General features: G+C 54.0%; 1 protein-coding gene across 1 annotated transcript; it reads right to left on the minus strand.

Moving 5' to 3' along the window:
• Window positions 1–1,564: 1,564 nt before the first annotated feature.
• Window positions 1,565–4,889, minus strand: LOC121347959 (green-sensitive opsin). Its single transcript, XM_041427021.1, has 5 exons — window positions 4,456–4,889; window positions 2,652–2,820; window positions 2,213–2,378; window positions 1,869–2,108; window positions 1,565–1,718 (listed from the first exon to the last, which is right to left on the minus strand). The coding sequence occupies exons 1-5, from the start codon at window positions 4,814–4,816 to the stop codon at window positions 1,587–1,589; spliced, it is 1,068 nt and encodes a 355-aa protein (XP_041282955.1). The 5' UTR covers window positions 4,817–4,889; the 3' UTR covers window positions 1,565–1,586.
• Window positions 4,890–19,183: the final 14,294 nt, after the last annotated feature.

The raw sequence follows: 19,183 nt of genomic DNA on the forward strand, positions 1-19,183 counted from the left end.
AGAGGGTGCCTGGAGAGCTGGGGCTCATCCTTCCCCTCCCAGGCCTGGTGTTTTGGGGCAAAAAGTGCCTCCAACCCCTGCCTTCCCATGGCAGGGATCAGTCTGAGACTTCCTGCTGGTTTTGATGGCTTTGGACCCAAAAAGGAGGAAAAACACTGGAGAGGGGAGGTGTGAGCTGAGCAGGGAGGGGAGGAGGGCAAGGTTCTGCCACTGGGATCCCTCTCCATCCGCTCCTGAATGAATTCACTGACACAGGGAACAATTTTTCCCTGATTCTGCCAATTCTGCCACAACGCTGTCTGGAAGGGCCACGCAGGAAGGGGAACCTGAACTCTGTGAGAAGCTCTCAGCTGAAGCTTTATTTAAGGCTACATGGGGAAATCTTAAATATTAAAGCACAAAAACCCCGGGCTGGGCAGCGAGGGCTGTGCCCTGTGTGTCTCTTTTTGCCTCTAAACACCTTTGGTGCTCCAGCTAATGGGGCTGTCACCTTGTGGGGATGGTGTCACCCACAGATCTCCCTTCCCATGGCTTTTGGGACAGCTGCAGGCTTGTGTCTCCAAGAGCAGCATCGTGTTCCCCCAGCTGGCCACCAGCATCTTGTCCCCACAGCCCAAGAGAAAGGACAAGGACTGAGACAGTGTCTTGTCCCCACAGCCCAAGAGAAAGGACAAGGACTGAGCATCTGTATTTTCTCTGTGCTGCTTCTGTTTATTTCTTATTTTTTTTTAATCCCTACTCCTTGACTGCAGACGTCCTTGTGCTGACATGAGATTATTTATTTATAAAATATGTACAGGAAAGCGCTCGGGTCCCGGCCCCACCCTCCAAGGGTGGCCGTGCCTGTCCAGCCAGAGCAGAGGTGGAAGGGGAATTTCTCTGCTTTGGAGTGGGGAAGAGGAGGAGAAAGGAAAGGGCTGAGAGGGATAGAGATTTCAAAGGACGTGAGCAAATATTTACAGGTTCCAAGACAAAAAAAATGTATCTACAGTGTTGTCTTGGGGATAGAGGGAGCCGGGCTGGAAGCAGAGCCCGCTCGTGGCTCCGTTTGTTCTATTGATTTATAGAGGCTGCAGGAATCGATTCCTGGTGGGAATCCCAGCGGGAGCGTGGCTCCGGAGAGCCCCAGGCTCAGGCCATGGTGAGGGGCAGGTGGGGCCACCCCAGCCACGGGGTCCTGCTCCTGGGGCTTTGCCAGAATATTTAGATTTTTGCAAATGAGGCCTGGATGCTCCTGGACGCTCCCAGGAGCCCAGGGAGCGGCATTCAGGCAGGAAAAGTTTGGGGTCCCCATCAACTGCAGCTGTTTGAACTCGATGGGGACAGGCAGGGACAGTCCCCCAGAGGTGACGTGCTCCTGGGAGCTGGGCCACAGCCCTGGGCTCCCCAGGCTCGGAGTGGCAGAGCTCAGAGTGCCACGTGTGGGTCCCCGTGGATGTGTGGGGTGGGGTCTGCACAGCTACGGCAGGAGGGGCACAGCTAAATTCCCCTGCAGGGGAGGGGGCCGGGGCACGAGGGAATGGCTGTGGGGCGTCTGTCTGGGTCCCCGAGCTCGGCAGGTCACCCCAGTTCAAACTGTCCATGCTCTATGCAGGTGATACTTGGCTGGAGGAGACGGAGGAGACCTCGGTCTTGCTCTGGGATACGGTGGAGGAGGTTTCTTCATCCCCAAAGGGGTTCTTGCCGCAGCAGATCGTGGTGATCATGCAGTTACGGAACTGGGGAGGGGACAGAAATGACAATGGTGGCACTGGGGGATAGTAGGGACGTGCTACAGGACCAGGAGTCCCCGGACTGAGATCCTTCTGGGAAGGAGCAACGTGCCCGTGGAGCCCCCAGCCGTGCTGCCCAGCCCCAGGGCGTCTCACCTGTTTGTTCATGAGCACGTAGATGATGGGGTTGTAGAGGGAGGAGCTCTTGGAGAAGAAGGCAGGCACTGCCATCAGCGTGGCCGTGAAGTCGGCGCCCTTGTTGGTGAAGATCCAGAACGCCACCACGGCGTAGGGCGTCCAGGCCAGCATGAAGCCCAGCACCATGAGGATCACCATCCGCGTCACCTCCTTCTCTGCCTTCTGGGTCGTGGCTGATTCCTGCTGCTGGGCAGCTGCCTGTGCACACAGGGGGGGTGAGGGGCTGCTCTCCCTGCCTAACCCACGTCCCCCATCCTGCCCAAGCCACCCCCCTGTCCCCATCAGTCCCCTCCGGCCGTTACCTCGCGGACTTTGCAAACGAGGCGCCCGTAGGAGAAGAAGATGATGACGACGGGGATGATGAAGTGGATGATGAACATGTAGAGCACGTAGGACTCGTTGTGGAAGTCGGGGTTGTGGGTGTAGTAGTCGGGCCCACAGGAGCACTGCATCCCCTCTGGGATGTACCTGGCAGGGAGAAAGGTCGGAATCTGCTCCGGGACCCACCTTGGGGGCAACAGGGATGGAATTCCCTGAGGATGGGGGACGCTGGAAGGGTGGTACACGTGGTTTGGGTGCACTCGAGCACGCAGTGTCCCCTTGTTGTGACACTCCCTCCCTCCCACAGGAATGGGACATTCATTTCCCTCCTCCGAGGCCAAGCACTTCCCTGCCGGGAGCCACCTGCTCTCCCTGCAGGAATGGAGGGATCCGGGAGCTGCTGGGGATCCCGGGGCTCACCTGGACCAGCCGAAGAGCGGCGGGGCGGCGCAGGAAACGGCCATGACCCAGGTGAAAGCGATGCCCATGATGGCGTGGCTGGCGGAGAAGCGGAAGTTGCCCATGGGCTTGCAGATGACAATGTAGCGCTCGATGGCCAGGACAACCAGGGACCACAGGGCGACCTGGCCTGCGGGGAGGAGAGGGAGAGCCCACGGAGTGGTCAGGGCCCCTCTGGGCTCCACCTTCCCTTGGTGCTTCCAGAGGAGAGCAGAGGGAGGTGGGGATCACCGTGGGATAAGCAGCATCCTGCTAGAAAACTGGGAATCCTCCACCCATAATGTGCAGAAGCTCTGGGAGCCGAGGGGATGCTGGGAGTGGAAGGGTTTAATAAATTAAGAATCAAGGGAGTGAATCCCACCAGGGCGTGGGGAAGCACAATTCCTGGCAATGCTGCCAGATGCCTCCAAACCTGTTGATTCCTTTAAATGTGCATTTCACGAGCCTTCTGCTGGCGCTGGATCAGGGGAGGTGCGGGGAGGGGGGACTGTGTGGGTGGGAAACGTGCACATGTATTTATGAGGGATAATTAAACTTCAGGGGATTTGGGAGCATTTAGTCGGTGCTGTAAGCCTGCTAATGCCCCCAGCTGTGATAAGCTGCTGATAACGACACCCTGTGCTGGGATTCGCTGGGGACCTGCTGCTCACACAGCCGCTGCTTCCCAGCCAACTTCCTTCCCTGGGAACAGGAGCCTCCTCCTCCTCCTCTGGGAGGTACAAACATTGGAAAGGCAAAATAATGCTGCCCAAGGCTCACTGAGCAGGGATGGAGCAGACTTTGGGATCTTCCCACCCCAAAACCAAGCCTTTCCTCGCTCCTTGGCTTGGATCAGGACATTCAGCTGTGCCTTTGCCAGAATATCCATATTTTTAAAATGTGTATTTCCAGAGCAGCATCTTTGTGGGAAGTGGCACTGTTTAGGAGAAGGAAAGCAAAGCCCCTGTGGTGGCTCTGGGTCTCTCCAACAAGGCCTGGTGGCTGTCAGATCCATCACGAGGTGTGGCGTGGGCAGGGCTGGCTGTGTGGGCTCTGGCTGCTGAGTGAATTCTCCCTGTTTTTCTGCAGGGCAAAGTGTTGGCAGCACTCGTGTGTGTCCCTGAGAAACGCCTCAAGGAAAATCCCAAGGGCAAAAATCTGGTGCATCTGAGACAGAGCTGAGCCATCCTTGAGGAACCTGGGAACCAACCTAGATCCTCCTCACCTTTCTTTTGTCCCTGGATAAGCTCTGAGCCCTCTCGTCTCTCCACACCTCTAGCTCTTCTGTGGAGTTCCCTCCCTGAGGGATTTCTCTTCTCCTTCTAAACCCTCCACTTCCCCAAAAAGGGAAGCCCTTGGGCAAAGGAATAATCATGGAATCGTGAAGGTTAGGAAAAGACCTCTAAGGTGATCAAGTCCAAGCCTGTTCTTGGTCCGAGCTGCTTGGCATTGATTCGGGAACACGCTGTGGTCATCCCTGGTGGGTCTCTGGTAACCACCTTGGCATCACAACCGCCAGTGACCATCAGGGCCAGGTGACCCCAGGTTGGATCCTACAAACAAGGATCCCTTCCCAGGCTTCCTTTCCCTCCCACCATGCCACGGAGGCTCCTTGCTACCAAGGTCAAACACGCAGAAATCTCTTTTCCTCCCCCATTTTAAGTGCAGCGCGAGCCCCACACAAAGGGGAACGAGGCTTCACATCCCAACAGTGCCATGAAGGGACGGAACCAGACTCCCAAAGCCCTGCAGAAGGAAGCCCCAAGCCCCCATTCCCATGCCTTACCTCCCAGCGTGGCAAAGAATCCCTCCACGGCGCAGCCGGTGGGGCCGAACACGAAGTAGCCGTTCCAGGCGGTGTAGAAGGTGACGGTGAAACCAAAGCAGGCCATGCACAGGTCAGCCACCGCCAGGTTGACCAGGATGTAGTTGAGGGGCTGCCGGAGCTTCTTGTGCTTGAAGGTGACCAGGAGGGTGAGGAAGTTGATGGGGAAGCCGGTGGAGATGAGGAAGAAGATGTAGCAGCACACGAGGCGGTATTTCCAGGGCTCGGCCAGGTAGTACTGCGGGTACTCGAAGGGGCTCCGCACCACCCCCGTCTTGTTGGACATAGGCACGTAAAAATTGATCCCCTCCGTCCCGTTCATCCTGCCCTCGCTACGGGAGCTGCTCTGCCGGAGGGGTTTTCTGCAACGAATTGCGTTCCGACCCTGATTAATAAAAAAAGGGAAGCCCCACCCCCTCCCAACGCGGAAAGTGCGCAGTGAGAGGGTTCCCCCCCAAACTAAAAAATTAATGAATTACAAGGAGCAGCAGAAGTTGAGGGGATGGAGGTGGTGCCCTGCCCTGCGCCGCGCCGGGGGCTGGCGGTGCCGCGCCCCTGGGTGGTTTTATACCCTCCGGCCTCCTCGAGGGAGGGGGGAGGCTGACGAGGGGCTCGGCTAACTTTGTATGACAAGGGCAACGGGATTGAGAGGGGTTGATGGTTTAAGCACCCTCTAAGCAGCCAGTTGGCCCCAAAACCTGCATTAAAGCGTATTAATTGCCATTAAGTGTTTAATGTTGTTTAAGGTGTTGGGGGCAGGAAGGGATGGGGTGGGGAGCGCTTGGGAAGAGGGGCAAAGGTGGGAGGAGCAGTGGGGAGTTTGGGAGTGGCCGACGCGAAAATGGGCTGTTCTGGGGTCCACAGTGTGTCACAGGTTTGGGGTGTCCCTGGGTGGCTGAAGGACTCTGTGAGACCACTTGGGGACTGGGGAGTGGCCAGCTCTGCCCCACTGACCTTGGGGAGGTCACTGGGGGAAGACTGGACTGAGCTTTGCGGGTCTGAGCTGTTGGCTGGGCTCTGTTTCAGGTGCCTGGCTCAGTGTGGGGACTGCTGGGGTCTGCATCCCAAATCCAGGCTCTGCTGACACAGCCAAGGGCCTGGAGCTGGGCAAAGGTAGGAGGGGAAGCCACTTCCCATCCCAAAGGTACTGCAGTTGGTAATTTTTTTGGTAAATGTAGCATTTTGGGGCAAGGCTCTTGGCTGCCTGACCCTGATCACACCCCTGGTTGTGCCACAGGGCAAAGGAGAGCAAAGGTGTCCTGAACTCCCTGCAGAGAGTGTGGAGAGACCAGCACAGCCTGGAAAAGGGAAAAGCTCCCTTCCATCCCTCTCCCTTTCTCTATGGGAGAGCCAGAGGGATGGAAGGGAGCTTTTCCCAGGCTCTCAGCACGGAGTGTGAGATCCCCATCCCAGCACACACGAGCCTGGGAAACCATTCCCAGCAGGGCCAGTGCCAATGCTCCATCTCATCCAAGTTCTGCTTCCCCATTTCTTCCTTCTGGGTCATGGGTGCTCCTTCTCCAGGGGACCTGCCTAAGGCGCCTTAGGGAAGCTCTGCCATTAATCCTGGGGATGTGGGGCGTTAAGGGAGCTGATCGGATAACGAGGTAAGCTGGGCCTCCTCCTCCTCAAGGCAGGCCCTATGGAAAAAGTCTCCGTTGTCCCGTGGGATGAATGAGGTCTCCTGCACGCCTGGAGCGTCTCCGAGCTGGAGGCTGGGAGCGGAAGGCTAAAGGGGTGTTGGCATGGATGGTGTCCTAATTCCTGATCCAGTGGGTGCAGAAGTAGGACGTGGTGCAGGGAAGTGGGTCAGGCCAGCCTCAGGTGCCCCGGGATGAGGGCTCCCCACGGGATGGATGTGCCTCTTGGAATCGTCACACCATGAAACCATCAGGAACCACATTCCTGGTCCAGGTCTTGCTTGAGGGGATGAGGGGAAAGTGGAGGAGTCCCATGGCCCTGCTTCTCACAGAGCTTTCCCTGGAGGAATTTCCTGCCTCTCCTGGCCATAGTCAGGCTCCAGATGTACAACAATTTGGCACATTGTTGCAGAATGAGATGAATATCAAAGGGGATCCCAGAAATTCTAATCCACAAAACCAGCTGTGCATCCATCTCAATTCCAGTGTGCACCTCCCAGCTCCCATGGGAGAAAGCAACTCCCTCCAGCTCCAGTATTTCACTGGTGGCCCACCTTCAAAAGAGAATGCAAATCTTCAGCTTCAAGATTTCACTTCAAAAAACATTTAGGCCTCGCTGCCAGTGCTAGCAGCATCCTAAAGTTTTGGTGATTCTCCAAGGCTTTGCATGTGGACACAGGTACCCCATGGGACAGTTAATTGTCACCTCCCATCCCTTCCTGACACCACTTTGGGGTGTCCTGCCCTCTTCTAAAGTCAAGAGTGGTGCAAAGGAAACTGTGGGGGGAAGAGGGACATGAGTCTCGGTGCTGGGGGAACACGCAGCTGCACTTTTTGGGAGATGGACCTTTCCTTCCCTCCAGCTCCAATATTTCACTGTGGTGGCCCATCTTCAAAAGATAAAGCAAGTCTTCAGCTCCAAGATTTCACTTCAAAAACATTTAGGCCTCGCTGACAGTGCTAGCAGCATCCCAAAGTTCTGGTGCTTCTCCAAGGCTTTGCATGTGGACACAGGTACCCCATGGGAAAGTCAACTGTCACATCCCATCCCTTCCTGACACCACTTTGGGGTGTCCTGCCCTCTTCTAAAGTCAAGAGTGGTGCAAAGGAAGCTGTGGGGGGAAGAGGGACATGAATCTCCATGCTGGGGGAACACGCAGCTGCACTTTTTGGGAGATGGACCTTTCCTGGCTCAGAAGACCTTCTCCACTCACCCTGGGAGCTGAATGTGGAGGAGATTTGGGTTTACGGGTGGTCCCCAGACCCCTTTCAAAGAGATAACTGGACTGAGAGGGTTTCAACCAACCTGGACCAGGTCCTTCCCCTTTTTCAGGAGCTGCCTGTGGAGCAGGTAAGCCTGAGGCACCTGTGCTTTGTAAGAGGGCTGTCCCCTCCCAGCTGTCCTCACGGACCTGTCCCCTGGGGTCACTGCCCCGAGGCCGGTGGATTTAGAGCTCCGGGCAGGTCAGCACAGCCGGAGCAATGGCCAAGGCCTTGAGTAAACCCAGAGCAGGGAAATGACACCGCTGAGGGTGGCTGGTCCCTCCAGGACGTGTCCTGAATGCAACCTCAGCTCCTGCTGCAGCCCTGTCACAGAGATGGCTTTAATTTGCTGTCTCTTAGCAGGGAAAGTTTATGAGCTGCTCTCTCTCCAGGAGAGCTCCCGGTTGTTTTCTGTGCTGACTTTACAACAACAGCAAATTCCAGGCCCTGCCTAATGCGGGAGGAGAGCTTTGCTGCTCTGTGTTTGTCCTCAAGAAAAGGCTTTTCTTGCCCCTTGCAGGTTTTCCTGCTTTGAGCTGGGATTGTCTTTCGCTCGTTGTTTGTCGGCGCGCGGCGTGACGGGGCCCTGAGCTGCTCTGGGCTTTCATGTCCTGTGTAAAGCAAGGGATGATAATTATAATCAAATAACCGGCTTGCACAGAGCCGACACGCCTGGTTCACAGGGATCAGTGACAGGCAGAGCTCACACAGGGGAGGGGGGCTCCTGGAGCCCTTTGCGGTGCTCATCCCCAGCCCTGCTGGGCACAGGAACCACAGGAGCCACTTGCCCAGGGGCACCCAGGGAACACCTGGCAGAGCAAGGTGGAGGGAAATGCAAGAGCACAACAAATCAGTCATGAAGGGAACATCTGTGCTGAGCTCCTGGTGCCGGGCTGACGCACAGCCCCGTGAACCCCGGCTGTGAGCGCAACTCCGACTGCACGGCTGAGCTCACTCCTGTGCTTCTGGCTGGTTTTATAAGCAGTGCTGCCCTGAATCTCCCTCCCGTGGGGGCTCATTCCTCCCCAGTGGGCAGGAAAAGAGGGAGGAATGTGCCTCTGGGTGCCCTGGGAAGACCCCATTTCCCGTATCACATAGCAGCCACCCAGGGCCGCAGCACTGAGCCGCTTAGGCCGGGCTTGTGAGCTCCTTCGCCAGGAAAGGGGTTAAGGCAAGATAAAGCCACACCGTTATAGAGACCATATGGAGGGGAAGAAAACCCTTTATCCTGTAATTGGATTCGCTCTGTGCTGGAGGTGAGGCTGAGTGGAGCTGACAGGCCGTGATGGGCGAGGCGCTGCCAGCCGCCCGTCCAAAGCAGGATGTGTGTGCACAAACTTGTAGATCAATCCATTAGAGTGGATCAAATAGATTTAAATGGGTGGCAGGGAGAAGGAGGACACTGATGTATTTACAATTGGGTTTGCTAGGCCGGCCCTCCCCCAGCAGGGATTACCTGGCCATGGCTGGTGGCTCTGTGGCCGTGCGCTGGGCACCCACCCAGGACAGGGGCTGGGGGTGCACGGGGAGGTGACTTTGCTTTTGTCCCAAAAAATAAGAGTGCACAGCAGGCTGTCTTTTGTCTTTCATGCACAAAATTTGGGCAGGAAGGACCCCAGCTCCCATTTTCCATGCAGGTTCTCCATCTCCATCCTGCTCAGGCTGTTCCCCCAAGCCATAAAGCAGCTGGGATGTGGGGAGAGGTCTCCCACACCAACCTCTTCTCCTGGTATTCGCACGCTCTGTCAGCTCCCAGCCTTTTCCTCCCGCTGCTGATCCAGGTGATGTCTCTCCAAGCGCTGCAGGATTTCCTTGGAGAGACAGGCACTCTTTGGGCCCTGTCATTTCCCTGCCAAGGAGCTGAGCAATCCCGGCTCAGCTGCGAGCCTGCTTCGCTCCGTGTGATGCTGTCAACACTTCTCCCTCGGTGACAACGCGGGGCTGTGGCAGAGTGGGCAGGTGTGCAAGACATTCCCCATGACCCTGCAGCGAGGAGGGGGGGGCAAAGATGGCAGATCCTGGCACAGCTGGCAGATCCTGGCAAAGCTGGCAGATCCCAGCAGCTCCAGCAGATCCCAGCACAGCTGGCAGATCCTGGCAAAGCTGGCAGATCTCAGCAAAGCTGGCAGATCCCATCAGCTCCGGCAGATCCTGGCACAGCTGGCAGATCTCATCAGCTCCGCAGATCCCGGCAAAGCCGGCAGATCCAGCAAAGCTGGCAGATCCCACCAGCTCTGGCAGATCTCATCAGCTCCGGCAGATCCCAGCAGCTCCCAGCAGATCCTGGCAGCTCTGGCAGATCCCAGCAGCTCCCAGCAGATCCCAGCAGCTCCCAGCAGATCCCAGCAGCTCTGGCAGCTCCTGGCAGCTCTGGCAGAGTTCCCGTGGCTGTGCCCATAGCAAGTAGTGCTCTGCCAGGGGTGACAGCAAAAACACCGCTCTGATCTCCCTGCCTGGCAAACTGGAACAAGTCAGGATTTTGGTCTGGTTTCTGGGCTCTCTGAGGGGTTGACAGGGGTTACCATGGGAGTTATCAGGGATCTGTGTCCAGCTCTCCTCCTTTGCCTGACATGGGGCAGGTGCTTGACTGCAAAGTCAGAGAGGCAAAGGAAAGGCTTTTCCCAAATTCCTGAGGGATGCACAGGCACAGCACCCCCCCCAGCCCTGCAGTGTCCAGTGTCCACTTGAGGCTGGTTGAGCAGCCAGGAAAGGGGGTTCAGGCACACAGAAATAATCCAGCTCTTTTCTTTTTAATTTGTAAATCTCATTTGAAGTGGAATCCTGTTACTCCCGAGGGCCTTGTTGTGACTGCTCATGGGCTTCCACAGTGATGCTGTGAACGTGCTGCTTCGTTTTGTCATAACTGGGTCAATTTTTTTTTTTTTTCTTTCTAATACAAGCCCTTAGTTTTCTCAGTGGAAGTCTGGAGTCTGCTGTGACACGGGCAGCTGGGTTATAATCTTATGGGAATCAGCATGGAGGAAATTTGGGGGTTGCCTGCTTGTTTCCTCTTTCCAGCAAGGCTGTTCCCTGCTGCCTGGTTGGGCTGGCTCCTCACTCCAACATCCCCAGGAACAGCAAAACTGGTGTCCCAGCTCCCAGAAGAACCACATCCTGGCAGTGTTTCTCCCTCAGCCAGGTGCAGAGCCCCATTCCTGCCTCCTGCCCCATTCCAAGGCTCCAACTCCTCTCGGTGGTGGCCGCATGTCCTGCACCATGATATTCATTCTTGCTGTCCCTGCTTTAAAGCCTTTTAGGGATTTGCTCCAGACCAAATGTGTCCATCCTCTCCCTGTGCCCTTCATCCTGTAATTGGATTAATTTCCTCCATCCAGCCCAGGCCTGGCTGCTCCCCATCCCTTTATGTAACAGCTCTGGCTCCGACTGCACCACTCTGGGCTTGACCCACAGCCACTGACAGCAGTGCAGGGTTTGCTGCATGTTGAATCCCATACTGGCCCTTTTTTGGGCAATCTGCTCCCTATTCCCTCTCCTGTGGGATGTGGGCTCTCTCCAGGCTCTGTGTGGCTCGTGCTGCAGCTCCATCCCAGCAGGATCCCTCCGAGCACATGCAGCTCCTGCTCCAGGGAGCCATAAACCCAACAGCCCCGTGCAGGGGAGCACAGACAGGGTTGTCTGGAGAAATGATGCATTTCCCCACCCCTTTCATTAATATTTATTCTCCTTAATTCCCAATCTTTACTGTTTAGCCCTCTAAAGCCTTTGTGGTTGAGAGGTTTTCGCTGAGGTTGCTATTCCACGCCTAAGCAAAATATCCACGGATTAAACGGGCATTTTATCAAAAGTGAGCCCTGTGCTGGGATCAGGCCTGGCTGCACAGGCCCCGAGGCTCTGCAGATCTTTCTGCTGCTGTCACAATTTTCCATTCTGTTTTTCCCATATCCCAGCTGGGATGGATGTGCTGCAGTTCTTCTCCCCAGTCTCTCCTGGGATTCCTCACCCAGGAGCTCATTGACCTGCCACATGAGTCTCTTTTTCACCCTGAAGCCATCCAACTCTGCCTCCTTGTTCCTCCCAGGATGAATTGGTGCCTTGAGAGCCAGAACCCTTCTCCTCTGTGGCAGATAAATGGCCACTGATTGCTGAGAGGTGCTGGGATGAACAGGGAGACTCCAGTGAGAGCACCAATAAATCCTGGGAATCTGGCATCATCCAGTCTTGGGAAATCTGCTGGCAGCTGGCACTGCTGAGCACAACCATGCTGGACCCCTTCTGTCCCCCCTCTTCTTTCTTTCCATCCTTTAATTCTCCACACAATTGTTTTCCCTGCTCTTCTTTCCCTCTCTTTTTGTCCCTCCTCTTCTTTCCCCGCAATTGTTTTTCCTGCCCTTCTTTCCCTCCTTTCTTCATTTTCCTCTTCTTCTTCCTTCTGCTTGTTTCCCCTGCTCTTCTTTCCCTCTCTTTTTGTCCCTCCTCTTCTTTCCCCGCAATTGTTTTTCCTGCCCTTCTTTCCCTCCTTTCTTCATTTTCCTCTTCTTCTTCCTTCTGCTTGTTTCCCCTGCTCTTCTTTCCCTCTCTTTTTGTCCCTCCTCTTCTTTCCCCGCAATTGTTTTTCCTGCCCTTCTTTCCCTCCTTTCTTCATTTTCCTCTTCTTCTTCCTTCTGCTTGTTTCCCCTGCTCTTCTTTCCCTCTCTTTTTGTCCCTCCTCTTCTTTCCCCGCAATTGTTTTTCCTGCCCTTCTTTCCCTCCTTTCTTCATTTTCCTCTTCTTCTTCCTTCTGCTTGTTTCCCCTGCTCTTCTTTCCCTCTCTTTTTGTCCCTCCTCTTCTTTCCCCGCAATTGTTTTTCCTGCCCTTCTTTCCCTCCTTTCTTCATTTTCCTCTTCTTCTTCCTTCTGCTTGTTTCCCCTGCTCTTCTTTCCCTCTCTTTTTGTCCCTCCTCTTCTTTCCCCGCAATTGTTTTTCCTGCCCTTCTTTCCCTCCTTTCTTCATTTTCCTCTTCTTCTTCCTTCTGCTTGTTTCCCCTGCTCTTCTTTCCCTCTCTTTTTGTCCCTCCTCTTCTTTCCCCGCAATTGTTTTTCCTGCCCTTCTTTCCCTCCTTTCTTCATTTTCCTCTTCTTCTTCCTTCTGCTTGTTTCCCCTGCTCTTCTTTCCCTCTCTTTTTGTCCCTCCTCTTCTTTCCCCGCAATTGTTTTTCCTGCCCTTCTTTCCCTCCTTTCTTCATTTTCCTCTTCTTCTTCCTTCTGCTTGTTTCCCCTGCTCTTCTTTCCCTCTCTTTTTGTCCCTCCTCTTCTTTCCCCGCAATTGTTTTTCCTGCCCTTCTTTCCCTCCTTTCTTCATTTTCCTCTTCTTCTTCCTTCTGCTTGTTTCCCCTGCTCTTCTTTCCCTCTCTTTTTGTCCCTCCTCTTCTTTCCCCGCAATTGTTTTTCCTGCCCTTCTTTCCCTCCTTTCTTCATTTTCCTCTTCTTCTTCCTTCTGCTTGTTTCCCCTGCTCTTCTTTCCCTCTCTTTTTGTCCCTCCTCTTCTTTCCCCGCAATTGTTTTTCCTGCCCTTCTTTCCCTCCTTTCTTCATTTTCCTCTTCTTCTTCCTTCTGCTTGTTTCCCCTGCTCTTCTTTCCCTCTCTTTTTGTCCCTCCTCTTCTTTCCCCGCAATTGTTTTTCCTGCCCTTCTTTCCCTCCTTTCTTCATTTTCCTCTTCTTCTTCCTTCTGCTTGTTTCCCCTGCTCTTCTTTCCCTCTCTTTTTGTCCCTCCTCTTCTTTCCCCGCAATTGTTTTTCCTGCCCTTCTTTCCCTCCTTTCTTCATTTTCCTCTTCTTCTTCCTTCTGCTTGTTTCCCCTGCTCTTCTTTCCCTCTCTTTTTGTCCCTCCTCTTCTTTCCCCGCAATTGTTTTTCCTGCCCTTCTTTCCCTCCTTTCTTCATTTTCCTCTTCTTCTTCCTTCTGCTAGCTCCCAGCAGATCCCAGCAGATCCTGGCAGCTCTGGCAGATCCCAGCAGCTCCCAGCAGATCCCAGCAGCTCCCAGCAGATCCTGGCAGCTCTGGCAGATCCCAGCAGCTCCCGGCAGATCCCAGCAGCTCTGGCAGCTCCCGGCAGAGCTCCCGTGGCTGTGCCCATAGCAAGTAGTGCTCTGCCAGGGGTGACAGCAAAAACACCGCTCTGATCTCCCTGCCTGGCAAACTGGAACAAGTCAGGATTTTGGTCTGGTTTCTGGGCTCTCTGAGGGGTTGACAGGGGTTACCATGGGAGTTATCAGGGATCTGTGTCCAGCTCTCCTCCTTTGCCTGACATGGGGCAGGTGCTTGACTGCAAAGTCAGAGAGGCAAAGGAAAGGCTTTTCCCAAATTCCTGAGGGATGCACAGGCACAGCACCCCCCCAGCCCTGCAGTGTCCAGTGTCCACTTGAGGCTGGTTGAGCAGCCAGGAAAGGGGGTTCAGGCACACAGAAATAATCCAGCTCTTTTCTTTTTAATTTGTAAATCTCATTTGAAGTGGAATCCTGTTACTCCCGAGGGCCTTGTTGTGACTGCTCATGGGCTTCCACAGTGATGCTGTGAACGTGCTGCTTCGTTTTGTCATAACTGGGTCAATTTTTTTTTTTTTTCTTTCTAATACAAGCCCTTAGTTTTCTCAGTGGAAGTCTGGAGTCTGCTGTGACACGGGCAGCTGGGTTATAATCTTATGGGAATCAGCATGGAGGAAATTTGGGGGTTGCCTGCTTGTTTCCTCTTTCCAGCAAGGCTGTTCCCTGCTGCCTGGTTGGGCTGGCTCCTCACTCCAACATCCCCAGGAACAGCAAAACTGGTGTCCCAGCTCCCAGAAGAACCACATCCTGGCAGTGTTTCTCCCTCAGCCAGGTGCAGAGCCCCATTCCTGCCTCCTGCCCCATTCCAAGGCTCCAACTCCTCTCGGTGGTGGCCGCATGTCCTGCACCATGATATTCATTCTTGCTGTCCCTGCTTTAAAGCCTTTTAGGGATTTGCTCCAGACCAAATGTGTCCATCCTCTCCCTGTGCCCTTCATCCTGTAATTGGATTAATTTCCTCCATCCAGCCCAGGCCTGGCTGCTCCCCATCCCTTTATGTAACAGCTCTGGCTCCGACTGCACCACTCTGGGCTTGACCCACAGCCACTGACAGCAGTGCAGGGTTTGCTGCATGTTGAATCCCATACTGGCCCTTTTTTGGGCAATCTGCTCCCTATTCCCTCTCCTGTGGGATGTGGGCTCTCTCCAGGCTCTGTGTGGCTCGTGCTGCAGCTCCATCCCAGCAGGATCCCTCCGAGCACATGCAGCTCCTGCTCCAGGGAGCCATAAACCCAACAGCCCCGTGCAGGGGAGCACAGACAGGGTTGTCTGGAGAAATGATGCATTTCCCCACCCCTTTCATTAATATTTATTCTCCTTAATTCCCAATCTTTACTGTTTAGCCCTCTAAAGCCTTTGTGGTTGAGAGGTTTTCGCTGAGGTTGCTATTCCACGCCTAAGCAAAATATCCACGGATTAAACGGGCATTTTATCAAAAGTGAGCCCTGTGCTGGGATCAGGCCTGGCTGCACAGGCCCCGAGGCTCTGCAGATCTTTCTGCTGCTGTCACAATTTTCCATTCTGTTTTTCCCATATCCCAGCTGGGATGGATGTGCTGCAGTTCTTCTCCCCAGTCTCTCCTGGGATTCCTCACCCAGGAGCTCATTGACCTGCCACATGAGCCTCTTTTTCACCCTGAAGCCATCCAACTCTGCCTCCTTGTTCCTCCCAGGATGAATTGGTGCCTTGAGAGCCAGAACCCTTCTCCTCTGTGGCAGATAAATGGCCACTGATTGCTGAGAGGTGCTGGGATGAACAGGGAGACTCCAGTGAGAGCACCAATAAATCCTGGGAATCTGGCATCATCCAGTCTTGGGAAATCTGCTGGCAGCTGGCACTGCTGAGCACAACCATGCTGGACCCCTTCTGTCCCCCCTCTTCTTTCTTTCCATCCTTTAATTCTCCACACAATTGTTTTCCCTGCTCTTCTTTCCCTCTCTTTTTGTCCCTCCTCTTCTTTCCCCGCAATTGTTTTTCCTGCCCTTCTTTCCCTCCTTTCTTCATTTTCCTCTTCTTCTTCCTTCTGCTTGTTTCCCCTGCTCTTCTTTCCCTCTCTTTTTTCCCTCCTTTTCTTCCCCCCGAGTTGTTTTTCCTGCCCTTCTTTGTGCTCCTCTTCTTTCTTTCCCTCCTTTTCTTCCCCTCCAGTTGTTTTCCCTTCCCTTCTTTCCCTCCTTTTCTTCCCCTCCAATTATTTTTCCTACCCTTCTTTCCTTCCTCTTCTTTCTTTCCCTCCTTTTCTTCCCCTCCAGTTATTTTTCCTGCCCTTCTTTCACTCCTCTTCTTTCTTTCCCTCCTTTTCTTCCCCTCCTCTTCTTTCTTTCCCTCCTTTCCTTCCCCTCAGGTGTTTTTCCTGCCCTTCTTTGTGCTCCTCTTCTTTCTTTCCCTCCTTTTCTTCCCCTCCAGTTGTTTTCCCTTCCCTTCTTTCCCTCCTTTTCTTCCCCTCCAATTATTTTTCCTACCCTTCTTTCCTTCCTCTTCTTTCTTTCCCTCCTTTTCTTCCCCTCCAATTATTTTTCCTGCCTTTATTTCCCCCCTCTTCTCTCTTTCCCTCCTATTCTCACCCTCCAGTTTTTTTTCCTGCCTTTCTTTCCCTCCTCTTCTTTCTTTCCCTCCTTTTCTTCCCCTCCAGTTATTTTTCCTGCCTTTCTTTCCCTCCTCTTCTTTCTTTCGCTCCTCTTCTCACCCTCCAATTATTTTTCCTGCCTTTCTTTCCCTCCTTTTCTCGCCCCCGTTGTTCTCCCTGCCCCTCTTTCCCTCGATGTGCCCAGGAGTGGCCGCTGTCCATGGTGAGCGCGGGCAGATCCCGGTGCTTGGATCTCTCTCCCTCCTCCCCTTTCCCACCTGCCTGCAGCGAGCCCGGCCTTACCCGAGCCCTCCACCTGCACCGGGCTGGATTTTCATCCCTGGGAGCAGGGCAGGGATTTCTTTGGCTGAAATCTGAGTGATTTCCCTGCCTCTGAGCTTGGCTGGGCTCTCCCATCACCCGCCTGGGGTCACGGCACCCCAAAAGGACAGTGGGGTGCCCAGGGATGTCACCCAGCCCCACGGGACAAACCAGTGTCACATCCCCTCCCTGAGTGTGAGGCTGAATTTTGTATCATTCCTAAAAATATTCCTGATCCCTCAAGTGAAAACCGGGTGGCTCGGATTTGAAAACCAAAATGGGAACAGCTGAGCTGCATCCCATCGTGTTTTCTCACCTCCTCTCCTTTCTCTCTTCACTTCTTCCAGATCGGGGAGAGGGTGGCAAAGGAGTGACCGAAAATGTAGAGAAACCAGGCAATGAAACATTTTTCTCCTGTTTATTTCTTTCCTTATTTGAGAGAAGAGGAAGTTTTTATAAGCTCAGACATTTATTTTATTAGAAAAAGGGATTTTAAAAAATGTTTTGTTTTTTTTTAATCCCAGTGAAAGAGGATTGTTATGGGATAGGATGTTTTGGTCAGTGCCTGCCCCCTCCAGCCCTTGTAGAGAAGCCAAATCCACCCAGGCTCTGTCCAGGAAACCATTTTCCTCCTCTTTTATTCTTTCATGGAAAACTGAGGAAACAGGCAGAATTTCCCCAGTTTTGGGGTGCACAGGTCACCTCAGAGCTGGCTTCCAGAGAGGCTTTGGTGTGCTGCTGGCACAGGCAGCTCGTTCTGCCCCTTGTTCCTTGGCACTGCCTCTGCTGCCAGGCCCAGTGGACTGCACTCCACTGCCAGTTTCCTGGGAAAACGACTCCCAGTTATGCCAAATGTTTCACTTTCAGAGCAAGCAGAACTGCACTCAAACCTGTCTTGCACATCGTGGCTCTGTTGAGCCTCCAACCTCTGCTGCCACTTGGCACCACAGCCCAAAGGGGAGTTTCGGGGGCTGCAGGTTGCAAACTGTGCCAGGGATGCAGCAGGATGGAATTTTGGAATTACAGCGCTGGCAGGGAGACCTCCAGCTGGGATTTTTTATTTTCATTTATCCTTGTTTTGCAGCCAGGATGTGCCAAAAGCTGCATTTATGGACTGGGCCAAGCCAGAGCCAGGAGGTGCCTGTTGCTCCCACCTGCCCTGGCACTTCCAGACCTGGAGTCAAATCCTTTCTTTTCAGCTCCACGATTCCTTCCTGTCGGAGCAGTCTTGCATAATTAAGAGGTGAAGCTGGCAGGCTGCATGCAGCTAATACAGATATGATTAATTTTCATCCCTCTGTTTGATTTGGAAGGTTGTCCTTCCCCAGGCAGAAGGCTCCATCCCAGATGGATGGAAAGCTGCCAGCCTGACACGTCTTGGAGGGACAGTGGGACAAGACACGGGGAAGTTTAGTGCTTTGGAAAAGTGACCTTTCTTGGTAACTAATTTGTCACTTCCCAGCACCATCTGCTGACTCGTCAGCTGCATCCATCATAACCATGCGAAGAAAAGGACTGGAAAAGTCAATTAAAATGGGAATTGAATGGGGCTTGTGCAAATTGTTTAGGGAAGGGAGGGATCACCCCACACTGTGTGGGTGACATCCTTTCCATCACCCCCAGCCACATTCCCAGGGAGGTTTCCAGGGAGCAAAGCTGTGCTGGAGTCCCTGGGAGCTTTCCACTGCCCAGGGGGTGATAAGCTGGGGAGGATGCCCAGGGATCCAGGAAGCACCTGAGTGCTGGACACGAGGTTTTTCAGGAGGGCTCTGTCCCAAATCGAGCGTTATTGACAGCTGTGACAGCAGCAGGTCCCTGGTGACACCTGCTGTGCCCGTGTCCTATTGACTGGCTGCGATGGGGCCAGGTGAAAACGGCATTCCCAGATGACAAATGCCATTCCCAGGTGACAAATGTTATTTCCAGGTGGCAAATGGCATTCCCAGGTGACAATGCCATTCCCGGGCTGGGCAATTGCTGTTCCATATCCCTCCCCGGGCAGGCAGGAATGCTCCCTGCTCTCCCAGCCCATGGAGCCCGTGGATGCAGGAGGATTTCATGGCTTCCCAACTCGTTTTTCCCTCCTGCTCCTTGCCTGGCTGCTCCCAGACTCCCTCAGGATGTGCCTGGCCTGATCCCAAATCCTCTGGCATCAGCTCCTGGCTGATGGTCCCGGGAGAGCACGGATGAGTTCTTGCACAATTTCCTCCCTCTCTCAGCACCTCGTTTGTCTGGAGAGGGATGACAGTGCAGGGTTTGTGTTCCCGAGGGGATCAGTGTGCCACGCTCAGTGAGGATGGGAGAAGGGGCCACTTGAAGACTCAAAGTGGCAATTTTGATATTATTGTGATTTGCAGTTACAGTAGAAATAGAATTGACACAGGTGACGTTGTAGTGCTGGGACATTCACATCCTAAAAAACTCGTTCTGCAGGCTCAATGTCTAGAAACAGAAGGCAGGAGAGAGGAATTTCTCTTAGATGGAGAAACTAAGGCAGCAACTGATCTGCCTCAGCTGTGGGACCACCAGGAACAGCTGAAGGACCTGGGGAGGGAGCAGAGGGGATCTGCCTGGAAACGAGGAACTCCGAAAACTCCAGTGCAGATAACATTCCCTGCCTGGGAAAGCCGTTTCCATGCAGGCCAGGAAGCTGGACAGGGTCACAGGTGAGTGGCTGCAGTGCCTGGATGGGTTTATAAAGGGAGCAGAACCAGCAGGAGCATCCAGGTGTGACAGGAGGGAGAAGAGCTCCGACCTCCAGTGTCCTGTGGCTGCACTCTCAGGTAGGTCTTGGCACCTCTTGGCCACAGCAGAGCCAGCTCAGAGGAGGAGGAGGGAACAAAATTGGTGCTGAAACAAGG

The sequence above is a fragment of the Onychostruthus taczanowskii genome, unplaced genomic scaffold, assembly GCF_017590055.1.
Source record: "Onychostruthus taczanowskii isolate IOZ18803 unplaced genomic scaffold, ASM1759005v1 scaffold97, whole genome shotgun sequence".
Classification (NCBI taxonomy): Eukaryota; Metazoa; Chordata; class Aves; order Passeriformes; family Passeridae; genus Onychostruthus; species Onychostruthus taczanowskii.